The sequence below is a fragment of the Nelumbo nucifera genome, chromosome 7, assembly GCF_055504915.1.
Source record: "Nelumbo nucifera cultivar China Antique chromosome 7, China Antique-T2T, whole genome shotgun sequence".
Taxonomy (NCBI): Eukaryota; Viridiplantae; Streptophyta; class Magnoliopsida; order Proteales; family Nelumbonaceae; genus Nelumbo; species Nelumbo nucifera.
The window spans coordinates 12,236,111-12,263,060 of record NC_142655.1 but is presented as its reverse complement, the minus strand read 5'-3'; the positions used below and the strand labels follow the sequence as shown (position 1 = coordinate 12,263,060).

At 37.5% G+C, this 26,950-nt stretch overlaps 2 protein-coding genes across 8 annotated transcripts; one reads left to right on the top strand and one right to left on the bottom strand.

The window, feature by feature from the left end:
* The first annotated feature begins 462 nt into the window (after positions 1 to 462).
* EMB2739 (embryo defective 2739) lies at positions 463 to 10,102 on the top strand. 6 transcript variants are annotated; one of them, XM_088891033.1, is made up of 6 exons: positions 463 to 4,025; positions 4,617 to 4,672; positions 6,112 to 6,389; positions 6,479 to 6,571; positions 6,982 to 7,061; positions 9,130 to 10,102. In XM_088891033.1, exon 1 carries the CDS (start codon positions 956 to 958, stop codon positions 4,004 to 4,006), a length of 3,051 nt encoding a protein of 1,016 aa, XP_088747159.1. In that variant the 5' UTR covers positions 463 to 955; the 3' UTR covers positions 4,007 to 4,025; positions 4,617 to 4,672; positions 6,112 to 6,389; positions 6,479 to 6,571; positions 6,982 to 7,061; positions 9,130 to 10,102. The 6 variants fall into 6 exon arrangements, with proteins under 6 accessions (XP_088747159.1, XP_088747158.1, XP_010273208.1 ...); XM_088891032.1 differs by having other exon boundaries at positions 6,479 to 6,583; XM_010274906.3 differs by lacking the exon at positions 6,982 to 7,061 and adding an exon at positions 4,156 to 4,299 and having other exon boundaries at positions 6,479 to 6,583; positions 9,130 to 10,101.
* A 4,026-nt stretch (positions 10,103 to 14,128) lies between these two features.
* Positions 14,129 to 25,539, bottom strand: LOC104608820 (WPP domain-interacting tail-anchored protein 1-like). Of its 2 annotated transcripts, none has more exons than XM_010274912.3 (4): positions 24,923 to 25,539; positions 23,602 to 24,809; positions 20,443 to 20,640; positions 14,129 to 14,499 (listed from the first exon to the last, which is right to left on the bottom strand). In XM_010274912.3, exons 1-4 carry the CDS (start codon positions 25,491 to 25,493, stop codon positions 14,266 to 14,268), a joined length of 2,211 nt encoding a protein of 736 aa, XP_010273214.1. In that variant the 5' UTR covers positions 25,494 to 25,539; the 3' UTR covers positions 14,129 to 14,265. The 2 variants fall into 2 exon arrangements, with proteins under 2 accessions (XP_010273214.1, XP_010273216.1); XM_010274914.3 differs by having other exon boundaries at positions 24,938 to 25,539.
* Positions 25,540 to 26,950: the final 1,411 nt, after the last annotated feature.

The following is a 26,950-nucleotide window of genomic DNA, read 5'->3' as shown; positions in this document are numbered from 1 at the left end:
AAAACATCTTTAGGTTTAATATTAGTATTTAAAATATCTCTAAGTTTTCCCTAAATTATTAAAAAACTAGAATCTCATAATTCTACTTTTAAGTACCTCTAAAGTATTTTAATTCAATTCCTAAAATACCCTAAAATTCTTATATTTTATATATAAATTGTTCACAAAATAGATAATTTTTAAGTAATTACCTTAAGAAAATTTAAGAATTCCCCATCATGATGGAAAATAGATGCCCTGCACTGGGGACAGGGGCAGAGGGGGTGCCCCGCCCCAACCCCACCCCGTTGCCATTCCTACAAGTTTGAATAAGTTGAAGGATTTGTGCTATGCGTTTGAAAATGTTTTGGCTTTATATTGGTTTGACAAGCAACACCTGTAACCAAAGACTCAACCTTTTTTTGGTTCAGTTTTGTTTTATCACAGCCAAAACATTTTCTGGATCTTACACATTGTTAAAGAAAAGAGTATTAGAAAATCGATGATATATGTTTCAAGATGAGCATTAGGTGTGCAATTTGGGCTGGTTGGCTTGAAGAAAACAAAAAAATTAAGGGCGATGGTGCGCGATGCTTGACTCTTCACCGCAAAGGAGCTTCTTTTAAAGTCGAGGAAAGGTCACTACAAACTGGGTAAGTTGGTAGGCCGTAATTTAAGTCTATAAACACGGACCTGGTATGTTAACTCACGGTTACGGACTCCCGGGTCAAGGCCCTTCATTGTAGCTTCTCGCTTCTAGACTCTCCAAAACAAGAGGTCACGTCGCAGCGACCTAGCAAGGTTTGAATTTCCCGGCAAACGTTTCGGACTCAGCGGTACCCTTCTCCGCATTTTCACTCCATTTAGTTGTTTGCTTATGTAAGTTACAATTGTAAATTGTCGTCGTTCATTCTTTCTTGCCTCGGCTGTACATCGATTCTTCTGGTTTGCTTCCCTAATTGTTGGTGATCCAATAATGTCATCTAAACTACTTCGAATTGCTGCCCATGAAGCCGAAAACCTAACCGAAGTCTCACTACGGGAAGACTTCGAGCTTCTAAAGCATAAGCTGAAACCCCCATTCCCTCTAACAATCCCTTCTCCAGAAGAGTATTTGCAGCTCAATCGGGCAATTCTTTTTGGACTGCTAACTGAGCCCCAACTCGCGAAAACCCATTCTACTCATTTACATGCCATTGTCACTGATGGGTATGGCTTTTTCGTTAGCTTGGTTCTGAAGCTGGTAACTGAGTCCTATCCGAAACTTCTCGAACCCGTCAGGGTTCAGTTGATATGGGTTACTTCGAAGTTGGTTGATGTTTCGGCGACTGGGGTTGATAATTTGTTAATCTCCCTGTTGAGACAGATAGTTGGTGGGGATTTTAGTGACGTAAACCTGTGGTTGGCTATGGAGATGCTTAAGGTTTTGTTGGGGCATTGGGATTGGTTACTAGGTGAACCATTACTTTTAACGAGTGCCTTGTTTACATATCTTCGATTACTAGCTGATCATTATAGGTTGTCGGGTCATCCAAAATTAGAGAAATTGAAGCGTATGGAGATTGATTTTTGTGTTAAAGTTTTGAGGGAACACTTCAATTTGTGCTTACAGATTGGAAGGGATTTGATTCGTCTTCTGCAGGACTTGTTTAATATTCCTGAGTTCCGGTCAATATGGAAGGACTTATTGTTGAATCCAGATGAATTTAGGGTTCCAGGATTTTCGGATATCACTCACCTGTACCACTTAAGGACTAAAAGTAGGTATCTTTTACTCCGGATCACACCAGAGATGGAGACCCAACTACGGTTCTTACTAACACATGTGAGATGGGGGAGTCAGAAGCGGTACCAGGCATGGTTTGCCAGAAAGTTCTTCTGTGGGCCTGAGAGAGAGACTCTTATACCTGACCTTATTCGGTTTATATGTTGTGCCCACCACCCTCCTAATGAAATTATCCAATCAAATATCATTCAAAGATGGGCCATCATTGGTTGGCTACTAAAATGTTGTAGGAAGAATCATGTGGAAGCGAATGCTAAGTTGGCTTTGTTCTTTGACTGGCTGTTCTTTGATGAGAGAGTAGATAATATTATGAATATTGAACCAGGGATCCTATTGATGGTAAACTCTATACCCAAATACGTTGACATGACTCACACCCTTCTTGAATTTCTGTTCCTGCTTGTGGATAACTATGATGTTGCACGGAAGGATGTCATAGTTCGTGGTGTCTCAATAGCTTTTGGTACACTTATCAGGAAAGGTGTTGTCCACTCTTTGGATACTTTAATCTCTTGCAATGCACTTTCTCCCCTTCTCAAAGAGAGGCTTGTAAGTATCTTCCCTAGTTCTAAATCGGGGGCTTCTAAAGTATTAAATCCAGCTTGCCTTCCTCATTGTTCCCTTTCTCCCTTGACTTTGCCAAGCCCACCTAACACAAGAAGCCAGCTATCATTGTCAAAGGAGCTGAAGACACCTGCATCCACTAGAGAAGAAGGATTGAAGAACAAAGTTATTGACACTTACAGTTGTGTTTTAGATAGTCCACTTTCAAATTGCAGCACAGTTGTTAAAAGTAGTGAAAGTCAGGATGACATCATATTTAACTTGGTTCAGAATCTTGGGGAGTCCATTAAACAGTCATACAAAGTTGGCCTTCAAACTCTGGATAAGATACTTGTTTTATTTGCAAATCTTGGTAGTGAAATGCTTGATATTGCCTTCAGGTGTGATTCTGTTCTTACTGTGGAAGCATTAGCATGTCGAATAACTGATGCATTCAAACTGCAGAATTATAAAATGTTTTCTCCTCTTGATTCTCCATCAATTGATTCCAATTTCGATGATGAAATCGAATCTGCAACAGCAGTAGTTATTCGTAACTATATATTTTCTCAGAATGAAAGGATGCAAAAAATGATTTTGTTTTGGTTAGAAAATGATTGCCCTGTGGGGGCACGCTTACTATCTTATGCATCAAGACTTGCTTATGAGGTGAACTTGATGGGTTGCACAATGGATCCAATAGATACAAATAATTCTGTTGATTTAAGTGGTCCAGAGATATCTTTATTGAAATGTCATGTTGATGAGTATGTTTCTTTTAGGAGCAGTGTACAAAAAGGCTCTCTTGATGCCCCTGTTTCTATCTCTACAGTGAATGGTGGATTAGTTACTAGTTTGGTAGAAGATGCTTTTTCTGCATACAGATGTTACCTTGTGTTTTCGCAAAACATTTTACATAAAGAAGAAGATGGAGCTCTAGGTAAACTCCTTTTTTCTGACTTAAAATCCTGTTGTGGGTGGATAAGGAAACGATTAAAATCCCTTTTCTGCAGTACGTTTTCATATCTTTCTGATTTATCTACTGGTGAGGAAGATATCATTCAATTACTTGTGGAGCAGTTGGATCATGTTGATGTGGTTGGCATGCAATTTGATCTTGGATTGAAGAAATTCTTTATGTTTGGACTGGACAGTAATATTATATCTCACCTTGTCAAGAGCTCTCTAAGTTGGGGATTTGTGGAACAGCAGAAACTTTGGCTTTTGATGAGATCAGAATTTGCAGTCTCCAAGCTGCAGGTCAATAAAGTTGTTTTGGACTTTTTCTCTTCAGGTGTCTTAGATCCAAAAGTACATTCCATTGCAGCAGGAGGCCTTCTCATGCTATGTAGTTGTTGTGCTCCAACACCTGAGCTTGTTGGCACAATGATTTCATTGCCTAATGGTATTTTCCAGGACTTTGCAGCTACAGTTTTGGCCAGTTGGGCTGTCTCAAATGCCATGATGCTGTTTGATAGTTTAGCCAATTGTTTGGAGAAAGCCAATAACAAGAATGAAGATGTTGCTCATATTAATTCAGGTGGGATGAGAATAAACCATTCTTCCATTCTGAAGTTGTTGAGTTTTCTCAATAAAGAGGGGATGAGAAGCATAAGTTTTCCAAACAAGGAGTTTGTGAGCATTCCAGAAATAAGAGCAATAGTAACAGCTGCATCAGTGGCACAGGAAAGTGGATAATGCTTCTACCAGAAAAAGGGTGAGTGTGTGATCTGATTTCTTCATGATGTTATCAGTTTCAGATTTTTGCAAGATTTTGATATATTAATAGCACTGTTCATGTGGTAATTATTTGTATTGTTTTCTCATAGTCATCCTCTTGGATGTAGGATATCTACTATTTTCTGCATTTGATAAAGCTCTTTGGATTGCTGTTGCTCACCAAATACATATTCTTAAAAGCATTTGGCAGGAGTGTAATTATTCTTATGCAATATGATTTAGAGAGGATGTCTCTGGGGAGGCTTTTTCTTGTATGTTCTCCTTCTTGGATTTTCCTGAACTTTGTTCTCAATCCTATATGGGCAAAATTGTTACTTATACTGATGGGACCAGAAGAAAAAGATTTGATAATATATCAAGGGTTTAAAAAGAAGTGCTAAGTAAATTATGACAGTCCATGTGCATAAAAAAATACATGGTGGATCTAAGATTTTTAATATTAAAATGCGTTTTACTGTTTCTAGGTAACTGATTTATATTGAATCTTTTTTTTTTTTTGATAAATAGTGGAATTAAAGATTAACTTTTGCTTCACCTGACTTTTGCCATATCTTGAATTGCTAAATAGGTGCAATTAGAGAAACTTTCATCGACTCTAAGAAATGTTATGCCTTCTCTTTCTAGGTGAGGTTCAGATAAGCCCTACATTTTGGCTCCATCTTTTGTATTCTGCTTTCCTTTAATTCTCTCTCTCCCTTACTTTTTGGAACTGCAATCAGGCATATGTCTAATCCAAATTGCATTACAAGTTTCAGCATCTTTTCTATGTCAAGTTCAATCTCATAATGATAAACTACTTTGGTTAATACTTTTCTGATGGGTAATAAGAAACTAATGCTAAAAAAAGAGAGGTAAGAAAATATTTTGATTGATGTATCTTCTTTATTATTATATGAGATGTACATTCCTGATTTAAGGGGCCTCAAGATGTGGGCTTTGTGATTATATTTGCAAGCATGAACCTCAAGATGTAAGCATTCTAAAAGCTCACAAAACTACAAAGTGTTATTTTTATCCATTCTTGTAATATGTTGCATTTTCTTTTGGTCTCATTGCTCTTGGTTGTGTTGCTTTGGCATTTTAAGGAAGGAAAAAGTGATGATAAACTGTAATATTATTTAATTGTAGAAATATTTTGACTGCTTATGAAATTCAAACATTGTTTTTATTGGAACAACATGATACGAATCAGTTTTTATTTTTTTCTTCCTTTTTTCATTTTGTTTTAAGTTGAACATATCTTTAAATGAAGCTGTTGTTGACCTGAGTTTCTGGTTCTTGTATGGCAGACCAATGGAATATCTTGAAGTTTACTAGTTGAACACTATAAATTTTATCTTTTCGAAAAAAAAAAAGGAAAACATAAAGTTTTGTTCATGGTAGGAAAAATACCACCTGTTGTAAGAAAGCTTACTACAATGTAAGAGGTCTCTGATCAAGAAATAAGAAATCAGCATTCAGACCTTAGTACCCTCAAACTTTGTACAAAAGATGACGAGTGGAACAATGAGGAGAGATATTGTTTTTCAGAAAGGGAGAGAAATTCAAAATGGTTTTGGGCTCAATTTTTCTGTTTCCTTTCCTTTGGTCCTATCCAAGTTTACAGAGTACACTAGAAAACTAAATTGGTCTATCTTGAATAAAGCTTAATGTTATTGATAAAAAAAAAAGAAAACTAAATTGGTCAGGACCTAACTATAGGACATTAAGAATAAAAATAAAACAGAAAAACAGAAAACAATATGTCGTGCATCCATGAACTGTTCTGAGGTGTTAAGTGGAAAGTGAGAAATATGAGATGATCTGTGACTGAGATGTTTATGAACTCTTGAAGTTTTCCGCTGATGTGGAAATGTACAAATGGTTCCTATGTGAAACTGTCCAGAGTACTGAAAATTGTGTTGTTATCTTATATATAATCTTATAGTAAATGAGTGGGCGACATACATGGCCACTTGGTTTTCCTGGAAGGTGGGTGACATGGTTGCTCAGTTTGTCTGTAAATAGTATAGATGTGTGTGGTATTCAGTTGGTCGCTCACATTATTATACATGTATGTGCAGGTCAAACCACTCCTAACTGTCTCACATGTTTTCCAGTGTCAACACTGTCAACTCAGAATCTCAGATCTTGTGAGTATAGTTCGTCACACAAGAAAGTCTTGATAATTCTTGGTAAGTACATTTCTGCCAAGGAAACCTAACTTTCCTGAGAGGAAAGAGGAGAGAGAAATTGGAGAAAGGGGAAATCAAAGCTAGAGAGGAAAATATGTAAGAGAGGTCAATAACATGTTCATCTTTGTTGGTACAATCAACACTTCATCCCTGTTGACAAGGGCAAGGTAAGGTTTCTGCATTTCTTACTTCTTATTGCTGGTAAGGAAGGCAGAAGGATGGTGTCTGGTAAATAAAAGTAGTTTCCTTTCTGCAGTGCTCTCTTTCTGTTTGGTTGAAGAAGACCAGAAGTGTTCTCATGGACTCTAGAACTATTTGTAAGGATATCATCACTGGTTTGGCAGCCATAGTGAGTTCTTTGGTATCATCTTCTTTCCCACTTGTATTTTTTATTTCTTTATATATTGGCTTTTCATTTCAAGAAGTCTTGGCAGATCTCAGCCTTTTAATATTTCCATGTAGATTTTCTTTAAAGCTTTTGTCTGCCCAACATGAATGTTGAATACTATGTGGTTTGAGTAACAAATGTTAAATATCTTTCTGTTGAGATTGTGATTTTTCTCTTTTATTAATAACAAAATGTGGGTACATAGAAAGAACATTAGATGCATTCTGTTTATTTTTTTTGTTGTGCTAAAAAATAATTGTTGATCCTGTGCAAACTTTATTATGTGGCTTGGTTAACAATTGTTTCTTTTTTTGATAATGTGTTGACCCTTTTAAGGATGTCTAATATGCTGATTTTTTTTTTGAGCAAAGGTAACTTTGATTGAATAAACAGGAAAAAGTACATGAGTGAATGTACTGAAAGCTAAAGCAGCTGAGGCAGAACTATAGAGGTAAGCAGAAGTCACTATACAAGCTTTCCCTAAAAACCCCTGATTTTGCAAGGCTGTCTGCAACAGTGCTTTGCTCCCTAGGAATCCAGACCAGATTTACATTCAATGACTCTAAGATATCTCGAGCTTCAGCTAGCAGATGTGCAAGTCTCCAAGGCCCTCCTTCCTTCTCCCTTAGCCAGGCTATAGTATTTGCAAAGTCCCCTTTTATAGTTAAGGAGCAAAAGCCTAGCTGTTTAGCAAGCCGAGTTCTTGATAAGTGCTGACAAGACCTCTGCTTTTGTAGCATCAGCCTTCCCAGTTGGACCACTATAAGCCCAGCTGATCCCCCTCTCCCCACGGAAGACACCACCAATTCCTGCTTGGCTGGTAGATCCTTGGGCACTGCTATCAAAGATTAGGGTCATCCCACCATCTTCCCTAACAAGGCTTCTCATGGTCGATTCAGATCTAGGAGAGGACTGCAGGATGGCTGGAAGGTTACTTTGGAGGTCATTTAGAGACAGACCTTTGAAAGCTTCAGAATTAACCACCCAAAGGTTACAGAGGAAAGTTATGTAGGAGATTAGATCTTCCACATTTCTGAATTTGTTTTTAAAGGTTCTGTTATTCCTTTCTTCCCAAATACCCCAAAGGACTGCATGCGTCAGTGTACTCCAATATACCCTTCCTCTTTTTCCTAGATCTTTGCCTTTCCACTGCCACAGGAGGTCCACCACCTTCTCAGGGAAAACCCAGCTGTAACCAACTTAGTTTAGGAAGAAACACCAAACCTTCCTAGTGACAGGACAGTGGAGAAGAATGTGATTAGCTGTCTCACCATCACCAAGGCAAAGAGGACAAACATGAGGGGAGTACATAACCTTCCTCTAAGTTTTTTCTGTATCAAGTCACAAGTATTTATTTTCTTTAAGCAGGCTTCCCAGACAAAGAAGGAAACTCTAGAGGGAACATGTGAACACCAAACGTTCTTAACCAGGAAGGGAGTGATCTGATCTTCTGAAACTAGAGCCTTAAAAAGGGAGTTAGTTGAGAACTTGCCGGCAGGATTAAGTTTCTAGATCCTTTGGTCAGGGGAGGCCGGAGAGATTTAAGCCTCACTCAGAGAGTTTAGCAAGTTTGCTATTTCAGCAAGCTCTATCTCACTTAAAGGCCTTCTAAGGTTCAGATTCCAATCGGTTCTTGAGGGAGAGTGGCTGAGGCTATAGGCTACCGTGGCTTCTTTGGAGCAGGACAGGTTAAAAATTCTAGGGTAGGGGTTTGCAAGGGTGTCCTCTCCCCACCAGAAATCAATCCAGAATTTGGTTCTATTCCCATTTCCCACCTGGTATCTTACAAAATCAATAAAGAGGTCATACACAACCATTGGCATGTCTTCCGTGCTTGCTCTTGATGATTTTTGTCTGCAACGCTTCCATCTCCAAGGGGAACCTCCACAACCAATTTCCAAGAAGAGCTAGGTTCCTTTCTTTAATATGTTACTAGGAGACTGTTTACCTTGAATGATATACCAAATGCCTGGTACATTGTTGTCAAAAAGTCGACAGTTTTCCTGCTGTTTCAATCATATTTCCTTCCCAAGTTTGCTAATCGTTTTGATTTCTAATGTGTAGTTTTAATTAGTAATATATCTGGAGTTCTGAATTGTAGATTATTACATATAATTGAGGAACAAGATCTACCATCAAATAGGTTTCACCTAGGAGATCATGTAGGCTAATTTAAATATGATTGTGCAATTGCTGCTTGCAGTTGAGTATGGAAATCTACCTTCTATGTATTAATGAACAACATGGAATCTAAATAACACATTAACAAACAAGAAATTAAAAATAAAAAATCCAATAAAGCAAATCATTCGAAAGTTATCTTTCTTGGAAATTTTCTTCGAAGGGCTTTTTGCTTCTTAAAAGTTATAATGATATTGCAAAACATACTTATCAGAAAAAAATGATATTGCTAAAATTAATCAAACAGGATTTTTTTTTTTAATTTTCAAAAAAGGAATTTTATACATAGCATCTCCATTATTAATCAATTTTTTTCTTTGATGTTGTTGGTGTTCCAGGGTCTTTGATCTTCATTTGCTTGCAAGTAACTGGAATCTTTCTTTCAGTATTTCCTGTCCAAGAATGTTGAGCAGAATGGAAGTATTGACTCCTCCCAAGGCTGGAACAACAGTAGACTTTAACAGAACCGTGGACTTAAATCTTGATGATTCAGCTCTCCTAGATTTCTTCACCTATTAAGAAGTCTGAAGTAATTTTTCTAAGGTCAAAGAGCTTGATCGACTTTCACAGAATCGTGGACTTAAATCTTGATGATCCAGCTCTCTTAGATTTCTTCACCTATTAAGAAGTCTGAAGTAATTTTTCTAAGGTCAAGGAGCTTGATCTCCTAGAATTTCAAGTTGTTGATAAAGGAGTTGAGATTCAAGACAACAAGATGCAGAAGTAAAATCTGAAGAATCTCTAGACAAGAGGTTAGTTTCGAGTGACGTTTTTGAGGAAGTTGTGGAAGATCAAGTCCACGGGTTAAGTCCATCTGCTGGGTTTCAACTTTCAAGTAAGGTTTTTGGGTAAGTTGTGAGATTGGTCTCGAGTGAGGTCTTTGGCCCTGTCATTGGTATCATTCCACCTGTATCCATGGGAATCGGCCAATACCCAGCAGTATCAATTATGTATTTGATTGTATTGAATCAATATTCAATCATTACAATTGAAAAAACAATCGACATCGTGATCCATTTAGGGTCCGTTTGGTTGGCAATTGGAATCAGAGTCGGATGGTCTATTCCCATAATCTGTGAACAAAGAATAGTCATCTGTGGGCTGTTGGAAACTGTGCTCCTTGAGTTCAATTGTGAATTTTTCAAATCACATACGAGAGGCCTGTTTAAGGCCATATAAGCACAACCAACAAATTTTATAGGAAGACTTTTTCAAATCCTTGCGATATGTGCATGTAAACTTTTTCATGGTGGTCTCCATTCAAAAAAGCATTGTTAATGTCCAATTATCGGAGCGATCCGACTTTGATTGATGTAACTGTTAATAAACACCATACAATCGGTATTTTGGCCATAGGAGCATATGTATCAATAAACACCATTCCGTCAGCCTAGTATTTGACTTTGTAAATACACTTAGAGCCAATGGCCCATTTTCTTGGTGGAAGGTAAATACACCAGTCCGTCAGCCTAGGATTACATGCTGTTTTTGCAAAATTCTTTGGTTCACATTGTGCGTTATTGTCATAGTTTATTGTTTGAACTCTAGATGTGGGCGTAGTTGTGGGTTAATGGTCATCATTTAGCTAAGGTAATGGTATTACGGGTTCTAATTGGGGCTGATGGGCTTGGGATCGGAAGGGGAAATGGGACTCATCATTTAGCTGAGGTAACGGTCATACACCTTGAAACCTTTATGCACATATGAATAACCCACAAATATGCATTTGTGTGCCTGTGACATGAATTTGTCCCGAGAAGGTGAGGTATTTCGGGCAAAGCATAGACAATCAAATATTCTGAGATACGAATAAGATGGAGGTTTCTACAATAATACCTCAATAGGCACTTTGCCTGTTAAAATTGATGTAGACATGTAATTGATAAGGTAATAGGGGTGTTGATGGATTGGGTTGAACTATTCAGTTTACTTATTGATTAAATCGAAGCCAACCAACCCTGAAGCAAAACCAACTCAAACAGGAAGGGTCAGTTTATCGGTTTAGTCGGTTTTATATATATTTTAAACTAAAATATCTATATCTAAATATCTATTTATATTTAAGTTTATTTCTTTTTTTATGCAAAACCAATATATATATATATATATATATATATATATATTTAAATTGATTAGTTTTCTATGCAAAACTGATTTTTTTGTCAATATATATTTAAATTTATACAAAACTGAATTAAATATTATACTATTGTGTTATATTTGTATTGGTTTTGTGTTTTTAGTTTTTATCATAAATAACCATTTTTTTTTCAAAGTTCAAATAAAACACAAATAAAATATGTCAATATTTAACATATAAGGTAGGGACTAATTACTAATTACTTAAGCATATAGGATCAGTTCAGTTTGGTTTGATTTATGAAAACCAAAACCAAATCAAGTTGTCGGTTTATTTTCTTATACAAACTGAAACCGACTGGTGGTTTTAAAAAACCAACCAACTTGAGTTGGGTTGGGCCAGTTTGGTCAGTTTGACATTTAATGTGAACACCCCTATAAGATAAGTTGTAGTTAATACACACTCACCCTAAAATGTAATGGGAAGAGCAACTTGAAATCGAAGGGCAAGAGCAATTTCCAACAAATGTCTATGTTTAAGGTCAGTAATTCCGTTTTGTTGCGGAGTTTCAAGACATGATCTTTCATGAAATACCATGACTCATGAGTAGTTGACCCAAAGAGAAATGAGATAGAAAAAATGCATTGGGGGAAGCATGTTCCAGACGCTGGTACATAGCATGTAATCAAATGAGGGAAGAGGAACAAAAGAGGCGTGGACGATGGACGTGGGAGTTGGGTTGAGGAATCAAATAGTCTTTAGTAAATGAGTCAAGAACGATCTGATGCCCCGCTGTCAACAATCCAAGATGTATGTGAATTAAAAATAAGAGAAGCAACAACAATTCAGCAATGTTGGTTGTGTTGAGAGTTGGCTTGTCACCATTTAGGAGGGACAGTAATTGTTTGTATTGATCACGTAAATCTTGGAATTGGAGAGTTGTTAGACACGAAACAACTTGATCATTAGTGTTTGGAGTCGGAGCAACATGTGTTTCTTGGATCAACGTCCTTTGTCCCAGTTGGCCGGGTATCCAACCAATTTGAAGAAACGGTCTTTGGCGTGGGTGTTCTTGCAGTGGTCACAATGATATCTTTGCTCGTGAATTTAGATCAGAGGTGGGTTTGATCTTTATGAACGAACATTGCAGCAGCATCAAGATATTGGAGTCCCGGTTCTAAAATGAGTAACAAATGGCGTTTCTCTTGAACGATCAAGGCATATGTTCGATTAATATCAGGTATAGGCTCAGTACTCAATATGTTGGGTCTGATCGTGTTGAAGTTGCCATTTAATCCCATGAGGAGGAACTGATGTAGTTTCTCACATTCTTGTTTGGCCATGAATTCTTTGGCCACACCACAGCTGTAAATAGGGATAGAAGACGGAACAGATAGGTCGTCCTAGAGCCCTTTCAATGTAAAATAGGCTGAAACAGTTAGTGAACCTTGATTCAGAATGGCGATGTCACGCTTCAGGTGGTGTATTCTTGGGACGTTTCCTTGAAAGAAACAATCCTCAAGATCCTTCCAGAAGCCAAAGAGTTGAACAACCATGATATCACCATCCGTCAATAAAGACAAATTTAATTTTGCCTGAAGAGCATTTTGCATAGCACCACCAAATTGAGTAGCTTTCGCCAGTTCACGGTGCTGAAACAAGGATGGCACCTGGGTTGTCAGAAGTATGGAGAAAATACGGTGATTTCAGATCATTTCCGCAATTGACAAGCTTCAAGAAATCTTGAAAGAAACTCAGATTTACAGAGCTTGTGGCTCTGATACCATGACAGAGTGGAGCGGGAAGAAACAGGCGTGATTTCATTCATGAAACGTGTAATATACATAGTTACATATGTTGAACTCTAGAAGACTCGTACTTGAGTTAATCTCTAACTAATTATGCCAGCTAGCTAACGACAACATATGTCAAAGGAATTAAATGTTGGGCTCAAGATAGCTACAATGCCGAAATCAGAGCCCTTTTAGCTGAAGTTGAAGCAGACTCACTATTGAACATAACAAGATCATTGTGCATCATGACTCTGCCCAGCTTATCAGTCTTGTGAATAATGTAAGTGGTATCAATAGTTAACACGTGGATTGAACAACTGGAGTGGAATCATCAACAACTTGATCAACTTTTTTTTATCAAATATGTTTTGTCCATGTAAACAGGCAGTATAATCAGCCCACATTATGGCTCTTTTGGATTGTAAAGCTCAAGCATGTACTCTTTTCTATTTGATCAATGATATTCCTATTTTCTTTAAAAAAAGGCCAAAATTCAAGAATAATTCACAAGTTAATAGTTCTGAGTTCTGACATAAGGCCGGGTTGCTATTAAAAACTTAAGACTGACTTGAGATCCCTTTCACCCTCCATGCGTTATTTTTACTTGTGGCATTTGATTGTCACAATCCTAAATGGTCCATTTGGTAGAGGACTGTTGGGATTATAGTTGCAAAGTTGTAAGTGGGTCAGCAAGATAGATTCTTTCGATGTCATGGAATTGTGTTGAATCTGGTGACTCAAAGCTGCTGATTTCAAGTCTGCAATGTCAACTCGATCCTCCATGGAGACTAAGGATAGGATTATTCAGTAATGCTGGGAGCTGAGAGATCATTTCAATCTGCACTGCATTGTTCGAGCTGTGTTGATAAGCCGCTTGGAAAATCGACTTTACAGCTCATGTAAGTACATTTCTAGTCTTTTTATGGAACATGACTTTACGGGCATTCCGGGTTTCTCAGCTCATGATGCCAGAAGCCGCTGCGTAAATGCCCTCCCAAATGGGCACTAAGTAAAACGGTTTATGAATAATATCCCCACATGCTTCACTGCTTCTCTTTGTCAATTTTTTACTTTTCCCTATTGTTTAATAAGTTTCTTTATTTGGCAGAAAAGAGATCGCTACCTTTTACAAAAGTTAAAAATCTATTGTTTTATGGGGCAATTGGAAACCCAAGGAATGAAATCATTTCAGTTATCTGAAACATTTGAAACTGTAAGAACCAACGTGGTTCATTTCCCCGATAAAAATAAAATAGAAAGAAAGTTCAATGAAGGTGCTTTAGGATCTCAAAAAACGAAATCGTTTCTATGTTACATTAACATTCTGACATTTTTGGATGATCAAATGCCAAGGGGTAGTCAGTAGTGAAATGACTTAATAAAATGCCCGCTTCTAAAAATTCTGACATTTTTAGTTCCATATGGCTTGTAAATGCCCACTTGATATTTTGGCAATCTACAGTATAACGACAAAATCATGAAAAGGAATGAAATTTAATAGAATAAAAAACTGTGTAAGTCACAAGGTCACAACTAATGTCTCTAACTGGAATATGTAGATATTGCATCTATTGCCACAGTCCCGCATGTTTAAGCAAAGATTATTTGTTCTTGAGTTGTGAAAATGGGCAGCTATCTTGTTGGAACAGATATACAGCTAGTACTGAAATTAGTAAGATGAAAACTGCCATGAAAACATACTTGAAATTGAGCTGCCCTGCCTCTATTGTTCTCACAGTGTCGACCTTGGATGCTTCATTAGTGGCATTCCCTGTGGAACAGGCAGGGTCTACTTCAGTCTCATTTACAGATGTTGCTTTTGCTGGCTTCTCCACCTGAAAGAGCACAAGTTGGAGTAAATATACATTTTTTTTTCTTTTGAATCAGATAAGGTGGTATGAATATTTGAAAACTGTCAACACCCTTGGACCAAAAATGCCACTGACCACCTACCTACTTCATGCCTTCCTGGAAAGTCAAATCATCACGTTGCCTAGTTTCTTAAGTTGTTCCATTTTGGAAATTTAGGCTAATGACAAGTAGCATTATAATTGTGCAGAGTGTTGCAGTCCCCTTTTTGATGATTTTACCCAGGATAATGGCGAAATCTTGAAAAAAGTAAAACCAAGTTCAAGATAATTCAACAGTTGCCTGCTTGCTCTCTCCCAAATACAATGGTTAAGTTGATTCCAGCATAATTACTTGCAAAAAGTTGCTTGAAACCAAGCACCTTACAGTAAATTAGCTAATCAGAATTCAAAAGTTGGCATAAGATTGTCAGGCAGGGGTTTTGTCATCAATACCAAGCAACCCTGGTCATAGATCAGAAAGAATAGGCTTGTGGCAAGATGCCATTGCTAGTAAATTCTAGCTGGAGAGTTGTGTTAGGAACTGCCTAACTCAGGGACTCTTTCGAGGGAGCCTGCCTCCTGAATGAGAGAGAGAGAGAGAGATTGTATTCCCAAATCGATAATCCCCTCCTAGCTTCCTTTCCTTATTTATATACTGCTGTTACTTATACCCGCCTCTCCACTTGTCCAGTTTGTTAGTTAGTTTATTCTAGTGGTTGGCTGTTAGTTACATTCTTTAAAGGCTGGCGTGGCCTTTTCTTGTACACTTTGTATTCCCTTTATTTGTGTCTCAACAGTCCCTCCTCCCTTGAAAGCGACCTTGCCCTCAAGGTCAAGATGTGGAAATCTATTCTGTAAATCCAAGTAAGGTTCCCAAGTTGCATCCTCAATTGAGAGACCTGACCATACCACCAATGCCTCTGGTTCGATGTGATTCCCTTTGCGTATCCACCTGAAATTTGTTCCTTAGGTTCTTGGAAGACCACTGAGAACTTCTAAAGTAGCTGCTGTAGTTGTGTGCGACCTTCTTCAGATCTGCTTCCTTGGGCTAGAATGGAGCTGTTCCCGTGGGAGTCTATCTGCATTAAAACGATGTGGGCTGGGTCTGCTGCCTGTTTCCTTAGGGAGGCGAGACTAATAGGTCCTGGACCCTTGGACAGCTGCCCTTGAATATGCACCTGTGAGCTGCCCACTTGAAAATCCATGGTGAGACGTGCCCAATCACATATCACGGGCCCTAGTTTCCTTAACCATTGGATTCCGAGAACTACATCTGCTCCACAGACTTCCAGGGGGTGCAGATCTACCTCGAACTCATGTCCTTGTATCTTCATCTTTAATTCTGTGCACGTACTGTCGCACACCAGGTTGCTCCCATTAGCTACGTGCACCCGGAAGGCTGTACATGGTTGGACCGGAATCCCTAGTTGTCTGACCAATGTTTGGGTAATGAAGTTGAGAGTGCTGCCACTGTCTATCAGAACTGACACATGGTGTCCTTGTACCGGTTCGGTTACTCTCATAGTTTGAGAAGAAGCAAGACTTGTCAAGGCTTGCAGGGATACTTTCGGGTATTCCTTTGTCCATTGCCCCCATTCTTGGTTCTCCCTTGGCTCTTCAGTGTCTGTTGATTGCTCGACATATTCGGTTTCAGGTTGAAGGAAGAAAGCTTGAGGGATCTTACAGCGATGGCCCGGCCCGAATTTGTCTCCACATGCATAACAAAGGCCCTTTTCCCGTCGGGCTTGCATCTTAACCCAAGTTAACCTCTTGGCTAAGCCGGGGCCTGAACCAGAGTTTGCATCATTGCCTGTGATTCCTACTCCTGATCTGGGCTCCAGTTTACCCAAGATACCTGGTTCTGGGTTCGGTATACCTGGTATAATCGCAGCTCCCAGAGGTTGATTAATCCTTCTTGCCTGATTCAGTTTGTCTTCATGTAGTCGAGCTAATGGTGCTGTTTCAAGAACGGTGGTGGGCTGCATGGCTTTTACCTCCAGCCGCAATTCTTCCCTGAGTCCACCAACAAAACTGCCGGCAAGCGTGTTTTCTGGCCAGCCTTGCACGTGCACAGCTAATCTTTCGAATGCCATCTGATAATCTTGGACGGAGCCGGTTTGTCGTAGCTTAGCGAGGCTTTCATCATAGTTCTCAAAGACCGAGACTCCAAATCGCATGGTTAAGGCGCTGGTGAAGTCTGCCCATGTGGCTCTTGGGTGCCATCGCCGGTACCACTGGTACCAGACGATCGCCTCTCCTTCCAGGTGTGCAGAAGCTAATGGGACACGATCAGGTCCCTATGTGTCGTGGTAATCGAAGTATCTTTCTGTTCGCAGAAGCCAGGATGTGGGATCTCCCCCTGCGAAGATGGTAAACTCGATTCTTGCTGTTCTTGATCCGCTTCAATGACTGGTGTCACTGCGCTCTTCCTGATTCAGCGCAGGTGGTGCCTGTGCCAGTCGTTCAAGCAAGGATGCGAAGCTTTCTTTGATTTCTTTGACGTCAGCCGATATTCTTTGCATTTCTCCTTCCATGTTGTCGACTCTGTTCTCCATTGCGGATGACCTTGTGCTTGGCATCTTGGCTCTGATACCAACTTGTTAGGAACTGCCTAACTCAGGGACTCTTTCGAGGGAGTCTGCCTCCTGAATGAGAGAGAGAGAGAGAGAGAGATAGATAGAGTGAGAGAGAGAGAAAGAGAGATTGTATTCCCAAATCGATAATCCCCTCCTAGCTTCCTTTCCTTATTTATATACTGCTGTTACAATTTTGTTATACCCGCCTCTCCACTTGTCCAGTTTGTTAGTTAATTTGTTCTAGTTGTTGGCTGTTAGTTACATTCTTTAAAGGCTGGCGTGGCCTTTTCTTGTACACTTGTATTCCCTTTATTTGTGTCTCAACAAGTTGGGATTGAGTCCCGCATTCATCAGGGTGGGGGGTATAGGGGTCTTGGGGAATGCTACTCCCTGTTTTATAGTCCATTTGCCTACCACTTGTCAATTCATTCAATGTCTGAAACCAACTTCAGAAATGAACGGTAATAGCTCAAACAAAAGCAATTAAAGGAAATCCATGTTCAAAACAGATTATACATGATACAAACAATGATAATGTGTTGTCAAACCTAACAAGTTACATTAGATTATGTTTTATCTTTATCTTGGGAAAAGACTGGGTTTGATATGTTAAATATCCAGATGTTATTTTTCTTGCTTGTGGATCTTGGAGAAATCTTAACCCTAAGACTGCAGAATGTGTATACATACAGTTCTGAAGGGTTGTAGCTGCACATAACAAGTGATCAAGTGATCAACTAATATTATGCTTCTGGGATTGTCTCAAATCTTCAGCCCTAGGAATCTAAAAGAATGTTCTGTACAACGCAATAGTTGCTAACAGGCTAGGTCCACTAGGTAGGATGTATATCTAATATATCTGGTCCAAGGGCCATTCTCACCTAGGCCCAGCTAGCTGAGACACCCCTTGTACGGTGGTTAAATGTTTGTACCAACCCTATAGCAAGGTTCAAATTATAAGTATTGGTATTGACATATTGTGTATCATATCAATAAGCTTGGATATGGATACATAGCAATATGTTTTGTATATGTTTAGATACATTGAGGAAACTCTTACAAATCCCACAAATACGTTAGTAATGATAAATCTAAAGTTGAAATAACTATGGATAAGGTATAAACACATAAGAAATGCAAACTTTCATGGTTTATATGAAGAGATACATTACAATCCACAATATTGGGAGTCTAGAACATATCATGCAATAATTTTACTAATAATAATACATAAAATAATGTTTGAGAGTTCACTACAAGACACGTTAAATTGTTGTTAGATCAATGAGTTTAAAAGATCATTGATGGATTCATTTATATTTCTAATATCCTAAATCTGCATGCAAAATTTCATAGAAAAATTCCATTTCCAGACCTACTTTCTTGGTTTTTGCAGATTCCATTACTCCAGGGTCCAATAAATTGTCAAATCTGATCCAGAAATCTTTATGGGTCCAATTATACATCTTATGTAATTCTCATAAGCTCTCCTAAAGCAGAAATTTACCTTATAGAGTCATTCCTTTAATTGTTCAGTCTACCTAGCTCCCATAGGACTACTTTTCCTACATCATCATGCTAATACACCCAAATTGGCTCAAATTTGGCAAGCCCAAAATCAGTTCTACATCCCACCTTGATCTCCTAAACTCACGAGTAGTGGCCCCACCTCTACATAATGTACATGTAGCTAGCTCAAAGATAGCTTACATAACAATACAAATTCAGATTAATATCAAGGTTTAAAATGTCGATGTCAATGGAAATGTCGCTTACCAAAATATAGGGCATATGTTGGAAATGTCGAGGGGAAATATTGTAAAAATTAGAGACATTTGGGAAATATGCAATGATATTTTGTAAAATGATAAAAGAAGCATTCATGCATATTTCTAGACTATTATCTTATTCCCAACCATTATATAAAGCTAAGAAACTAAGATCAATAACAAATTAGTAAATGACGATTTACTGATTTATTATGCATTTTGATGTTTTTACAAGGTTATCCAATATTTTCTTTTCTTATTTTTAATTCTGATTTATTATAAATTCTAATATATTTATTTCACACTAGTAAATAGAAATACATTTATTCTGATTTTTTAAATATTAAAGTTATAATACATTATGTTTTATTATAAATTTAATACACTGATTCTCCTTTTTGTAGTATTAAGATTATGCTAAATTCTGATTTCTTATAAAACTTAATGAATTTATTATGATTTTTAATACTAAATTTAGAATAAATTATGTTTTAGTATAAATTTTAATAAATTTATTCTCATTTTTTATATTTAATTTAGAATATGATTTATTTAAAATTTAATAAACATTTTCTGATTTTAATAAATATTTTAAGAATACTAACTAGTTAATATTTTATTACTTGAAAAATATTTTATGTTTTATATTATAAAGTAATTAATCTATTCTTTTGTTTTTATTTTTTGTGAATTCTTTTTTATAAATAAATTATTAATGGAATAATTTATATTAATATAATATACTAATATATTATATTATTAGTGTACATTAGTCAACATCCTATCGACATAATAGGAAAAACTGTCTTTTTTTTGGTTATTTGGACCGATTTGGTTGACATTTCCGAAATATAGGAAATGTCGACTGAAATAATGTAATTTTTATATTACCATCCATTTTCATGTCGGTGAGCCTCGACACCGACATATGTCGGGCAACATTAGCGAAATTTCGCGACATTTGAAACCATGATTAATATCCTTTTTATGGTATAATAATACAAAACTTCCATCTTATATTTTCATATTTTATCTATTGGAATTGAGAAGGAATTTTCCTAAGTATTGATGAAGGTCAGATTTCTAGTCTGCCAAAGGTATATTGGTAAACACTGATCTTTCAGTGGTGCCATTCATTCCTATTCTGATTGCCTCATGGCTAAGGGCTTCAGTGAAGGAGGAACCATTTTCCTTTCACCTTGTATCAGTGCATATGGAAAGAGAGAAACAACTGAAATTTTAAAGGTAAAAGGGCTCTGTTATTTTGATTGAGAGGACCAAGATAATGCCAGTTTGTTGGGCATAGTTCCTAAAAATTTTGAAGGATTATCCCACAACCACTTAAGGAAGAGATGTGAAAATATAATTTTCGATTCTTCATTAATATGGATATACATGTAAAATACACATCATTCTAAATCATCAACCACGTAAAGTTTGATGTACCTCTTGAGGTTGTCCTTTCTGCAACATGGTACTATAGTTTTGCACCACTCATTAAAAAAAGAAAGAAGAAAAAAAGAAGAAAAAACTGGATTTGTAGCTTCACCACAAAGTTATAAGAGATCCACAGAAGTACCTACCTGGAAACTAGCAGCTGAAGACTCTATTATTACTTCCTTGGGTGATTTTGTAGAAGTATCTGTAACCAAACTATCCTTGCAAAATAGAATTTTTCTATCATTTCCATTCACATCATAGCTCATAGCCTTAGCCACATCCTTCTTTCTATACTGTAATTTCTGTGCCAAAATTCTGTTCTCCTCCATCAATGAAGTTAACTGCATATAATGGATACTTCATATTTTAGTTATAAACATTAACTTAGACACTCAAAAAACCCCAGGAAAATGCAAATGCAATAGTTAATTTCTTTATTCTCAAAGCTGTAATTTATTACAACAAAACAAAAATCATATAAGAAATCTATTCATAATTTTTTCAAAATAAAAAAAAAAAGCATGGAAGAATGAAGTTATTGCAGTTAGAAGAAAGTATAACCTTGTGTTTGCATCTCAAATTCTTTGATGAAAATAAAAGAAGTTATCACCCAATGTTAGTCCTAGATATCTAATTTTGCAATTATGGAGAACACTAGTCCTAGTGTATCTACACAGAGGACCATGTGTGTTGGACATACGTGTTAGATCGAGACATATGTAGAAGTAGAACTTTTTGAAATGTTAGACTTTGATTTGTGATCACTTATTTTACTTGATCTACATATTGCTTGTTGGGAATAAAGTAAAAAAAAAAATTAAAATTAAAACAAAACAAAGCCTCAGCTTCAAGTCCAGCAGTCCAGATTTGTTGGTAGAGCAATTCGGGGATGGGCAATCTAGACCATTGCATGCTTAGTATTTTGGTAAATCTGAGTTTCAACAAAATGCATAAAATAATAAATTATAATTGAGATGTGTGTGAGATGCCATATGTTGGACTCTATGGGAGGAAAGGAATTCAAGGACCTTTTCTGAAAAGGAAAGTAAGAAGACATAATTGAAGTTGTAACAGTTAGGATGGTGCAATGGCTAAAATCTTTGGATCTGTTTGCTGATGTCTCCACGAGTATGCTGCTTAGCAGTGGGAAGGAGGTGGTAAATTCTGCACCAGCTCATTCAACTGCGTGCCCTCTGTGGTCACCACCGGCCTCTTGTTTTATAATGTTAAACTTTGATGGTAGTAGTGAGGGAAATCCAGGACCTTCAGGAGTAAGGTGTTTTCAAAGATGTAAATGGAAAGGTGGTTGCAGTGTACGCAGGTCCCATTGGGGTCGGGTCGGTGACTCTCTTAGAGCTGAGATGTATGCTTTAATGGAAGGATTAAGGAAGGCAAAGGAGCTGAATATTCAAAAGCTAGTTGTTGAAGGAGACTCAAAGCTGGTTCTAAACTGGTTAGGGAACGACAATGGACTCTGGAAATATGCCAATGAGAGGAGGGAGGTTAAGTGGTTATCCAGGGGATTGCAAGTTCAGTTTCATTGGGTGAAGAGAACTGCAAATGCCTTTGCAGATACTTTGGCAAAGCAGGGGGTGTGAAGGGATCAAATGATTTGGGCTAATTTGTAATCTCTTTTTCTTGTTCTCTTGGGGAGAGTTAAGTCATTTTATCTTTCCCCGGAGTGCTGTATGTAGTCATGTTTTTTAATAATATGAGTTTCTGTTATTGATATAAAAAGTAATTGATGTAAGTGTTGGGATGAGACCTTAGAAAGGTTCCATCAAAACCACTCTACAGGACAACCCCATCTATCTCTCACCCTTTTTTATCAATACAGCAAATTTCATTAAATAGGAATAAGCTTACAAAGGAGGGGAGCTGAAGTGTCTTAACTCCCCAAGTATCTCTCACCCATTCACAAACTCCATTTAGCCTACTTTTTCAAACCATCCTGTTTCCTTAAGACATCAAAAATCCTTCTGTCTCACTCTTTAAAATTCTGAATATGTAGGATTTTAGAATATTTCCTCTCCCTCCATGAAATCCTAGTCTCCTTCACCAATCTTCAGCTATTTAGACCTATCCCCAAATCTTCCTATGCACAAGTCCAATCATCATCCTAGTTGTCTTCTTTTTCCTCCTTTTTACAACACTCTATTTTCAACATTCACCATGTGATTTTAGGAATGTTGGTTATTTATCCTACATCATCAACACAACAGAAAAATGTTCAAAAATATAATCATCAATATCTTCCATTCCTAACATGACACTCTTGCCCAAGTTCACCTTAAGGCCTGTTAGACTTTCAAAGCTTACTCCAGTGAATCATCAGCATACTACAGATGAGAAATAATTGGACTATCTGTACCCAGCTTAAATTCTTCAATGGTCCAATTTCTCCCCTAACTTGATTTTCCACTAAGAATTTCAATCACCAAAACGAATAAAAAAAGGAGATAGAGGATCACCTTGGTGAATGCCTCTAGATGTTCAAAGGAATTCATTAAATGACCCATATACAAAAGTTAGAATAAAACTGAAGAAACACATGAGAATGTCCAATTCCACTCTTCTCCAAAACCCATTATGTATAGAGCTTCTTTGAAAATATCCCCACTCAATGTGATTGCATGCCTTCTCAAGATGAATTTTACAAATCAGACTTGGTTCCTCACACTTCAATCTAGAGTCAACCCATTTGCTTTCTATAAAAATACCATCCAAGATTTTTCATTCTTCTTATTCTTTGTCTTCCTTCTATAAAAGCCATTTGCATAGGGCTAACAACTTGTAAAACTGATTTCAGCATGAGAGACTTACCTTTTTAATAATTTTGTATGCACTACAATAAGACTAGTTGGGTGAAGATCATAACTCAAAAGTCTTTTTTTTTTTCAATAATAAAGTAAATTCCACATGACTACCCCTCTCCAGCATAACACCACTAACCAGCAGCATGTCATCCTTCACAAGCTTAAAGGTGTAGGCCAGAAAATGATGTACAACAAAGATGGTAATTCATACGATTTTTGCCTTTCCTTCCACTTCTCTAATCTGAATTGGCTCTCCTCTTTCATTTGGCTGCTTTACCAAGTCCTGACTTGATTATTACCTTATTATTTTTCTAAGCCAATTCTAATTGGCTTTTCAATTTGTATCCCTTTAAATGTATTTCTTTCAAATGAAATATCATAAAGTAAGAGATCAGTACATCACAGCACATAAAAGATGCAAGGCAGGAATAAGGGGACTGTGGCAAGTTATAGACAGTTAAAAACTATGAAAGAGAAATGCAATACCTGCTTCTGGACACGTTCTCTTTCCAAGGCTAGTTGCATGACCAAATCCACTATTACTTTGGTTCTAATGCTAATGTCCTTCGCTGTTGCTATTTTAGTATTATCAGCCTGATGCAAAGACAACTCCAAACATTCCATTCTGTTCCTCAGAAAACTAATCTCGTCATTAAGTTCCATGTTAGTTTCAGATAATAGATTACACTTAGCTTCTGCACTCTCAGTTTGGCTTTCAGCTTTTGACACCTTGGACTTCAGATCCTTGATTAAATTTTCCATAGAATACAGCATATTCTGCTGCTTCTGACTTGCTTCAGCAGACGCTTTTGCATTTTGTAGTTCAACTTCATATTCTCTCAGCTGCCTCTCAATTAAGTTCTTCTTCTCCATGTTATTACCACCACTCTTAAGAAATCCCAACTCTTCATTAAGTTCCAAGTTAGTTTCTGTTAACAATTTACACTTGGCTTCTGCACTCTCAGCTCTGTTCACAGCCTTAGAAAGATTTTTTTTCAGGTCTTCAATTGTGTTATCCATTTCACTGAGTTCAGAACATAAAGCATCATGCTGCTCCTGACTTGCTTCAATTTCAGCCTTTGCGATGTGTAGTTGGATTTCAGATTCTTTTAGCTGCTCCTCTAGCACACTTGCCTTTTCTCTCAAAGTAAAGGCTTCAGAATTGACAGAAATATATCTATTTTCAGCCTCCTTCAGAATGGCTTTTAAGCGGTTTGTTTCTGTGAGTAGGAAACTGTCAAGCTCTGCATTGCTGGTCTCAAGCTTCTGCAAAACACTTTCCTTGGCCTTCAGCTGTTCTATGCAGTCTTGAAGCTTAGATCTGACTTCACCTTCTCGTTGAATCGAACCATTCAGATTGAATTGAACAACTTGAAGTCGACCCATAAGTTCTTTCGTGATTCCCTTTAATACCTCGGTGGCATTTTCTGCCTCAAATAACCTCCAAGAAGTAATTTTTTCTGCTTCTTCCATGCATAGTAGTTCTTGTTCTGTAGAATGCAGTTTTAATTTCATCTCTTCTTTATTTTGTCTTGACTCAGCTAGCTTCTTTTCAAGGTCTAGCTCTCTCGCCAAAGATCTCTCCAGCATTCTAAGGATATGCCTTTGTTGTTCGGCAGTCTGCATTTTTAACTCTGCATTCATGTCCGAAAGTTGACCACTTTCAGGAAAATCTGCACCCTTGCCATCATCCACTGTCAACAGTAATCAACAAGAGGAAAATCAGAAACTAAGCTTTCCTTATCAATATCTTCATCTTATGCTTGAATTCCAGCAATTCTCTCGAAAGTTAAGTTATCAAACTTACAATTTTTTTGCTCACCAAAAGCTGATAATTCCCTTTGGAACTTCGCAGATTGCTCAATCATCTCACGCACCTGATCTTTTGACTGCTTCAAAGATTCTTCAGAGTCGTGCAACTTCGCCTCCATTTCAAGAAAAAATTCTCCTGGGTGCTCGCACGAAGATATTCTCCGACGAGCATCCACAATCTCCAACTGAAGAGAATCCATGAAACCATCCAATTCTCTAACCTCTGAATCTAAAATTCCGGACAAGAGATGAAACTCCAAGGCCTTCTTAGCAGAGTCAGCTTCAATATCATCATTCTCTACAGAAAAAGCCTCGAAATCGCCTTCCCTAGCGGCGACGTGCATCAAAAGCATGTCCAAGTTCACCAACTTCTCAGACGAATATGCCAAATCAAGCTCCACTCTGGTCAGAATTTCTCCGCCTGTTCCTACTTCCCGCACCGCCTCGCCACTAGATGAGACTTCTCCACTCGAACAAACATTCTCCGGCTCCACCTCCACATCTCCAGCATCAACACCTTCAACTGCAATAATTTTGTGCTCCGTATCCGTAGCATCATCGGCCATGGCTTCTTCGCTGTTCGCTCAAACCCTGAAATGTGAAAACTGAAAAGAAGTCTTTGTTTTTCAATTTACAATTTTTCATCCAATGTTATCGGAGTCGGATCGAACCGAGAACCGGCAGACAAAATGGTTTTTGGATAGCCCGGTTATTGAAATTTGAAAACGCCTACTTAGCACTTGGCCACTTGCCATTTGTCAAAGGAGAAAGATTTGCTCTTGGACAAGTGTAAATCTCCGAACTCGAAATCAACAACCGTCTCAATCTCATTTTGATCCCTCTCCCTGCCTCCCTGGTTTTAACTACATGGAAACTAAGTACAAACAACTAATTTGTGATGGACAGGTGATGGCCGAAATGAACAAAGATATGTTTGGAGTTTGTTTGGGTTCGGGTCATTAGACAGAAATATTTTAAAAATAAGTCAATTTTTTCACTCACAAAGATTTCATCGGATTCTATTTGGTGGAAGCAAAGTTAAGTGTTGGATCATGGATGAACTCAAAATAAGTCTATTTTGTTAAATTAAAAATGAAGAACAGATTTTCCTACAAACTGACCTGTGGGTTCCCACTTTGCATGGAGGAGTTCCCGTCATCAACAAAATCCAATGATCCAAATTCCACCAAAAGGTAAAGGACTTGTTGAATACACGATTGCTGTGTCTTAATATATTTTGAATAGGAGGAATCTGTTAAACATATTTTGCATGCAAGGCTGAACCAAGATTTAGATTTTGTGGAAGGGAAATACTCTTAATTTTGCTTATAGGATTTTCATAAGCAAATACCCATCCACTTCTAAACAAGTAGTAAGTTGGAATGAAATATGGAAGACTAGCATGTGGAAAGTCCTTGGGAGTTTGGGGAGGGAGTCCTTAACATTCTTGGAAGAAGAGGAAGATATAAATCTTGTTGTAAACAGATGGCAATGAATTTCAATCATTTGTTTTTCACTTGACCAATTTGGTTGCCCTTACAAAATTAGGTCTCAACCTAGGGGAAGATAAATGGGTGTACAGCAAAAATTAATGACTCTAACGACTAACGAAGAGGAGAAGCTAAACTACAGTTTTGTGCTCCATATGGGATGCGAGTAATAGAGTTCTATTTCATAATTAAAAACCAAACTCAAAACAAGTTGTTGCAGCAATCTTGTCAAGTGATTGGGAGAATTCCTTGCAAAAGGCTCATCCCAAATAATAACAATAATAATAAATAATAATTGTGTTGATGGCTTGTATGAACCAGAAATAAGATATGCTGCAACGACATTGATGATCTAAAATGCTATTAATCATGGTTTTAAAACTGTCCTTGACCCAGACAGTCAGACCGTTCAGTCTGGAAATCGATTAAGACATTGTTTTTGTTTTCATGCTAATCCGTTAATTTATCAAAAAACATTGAATTGGTAAACAAACCATTGACCCGAATTGTCAGACCGTTGATCTGTTCGACTC

Bases quoted from the DNA above. Each gene is read 5' to 3' on its own strand.
- EMB2739 (XM_010274909.3), top strand. From the start codon at position 956: ATGTCATCTAAACTACTTCGAATTGCTGCCCATGAAGCCGAAAACCTA.
- LOC104608820 (XM_010274912.3), bottom strand. From the start codon at position 25,493: ATGGCCGATGATGCTACGGATACGGAGCACAAAATTATTGCAGTTGAA. The intron at 24,810-24,922 runs GTAAGTTTGATA...TACTGTTGACAG, and splicing joins TTTTGGTGAGCAAAAAAATT to TGGATGATGGCAAGGGTGCA. The intron at 20,641-23,601 runs GTATTGCATTTC...CATTATATGCAG, and splicing joins GAGAACGTGTCCAGAAGCAG to TTAACTTCATTGATGGAGGA.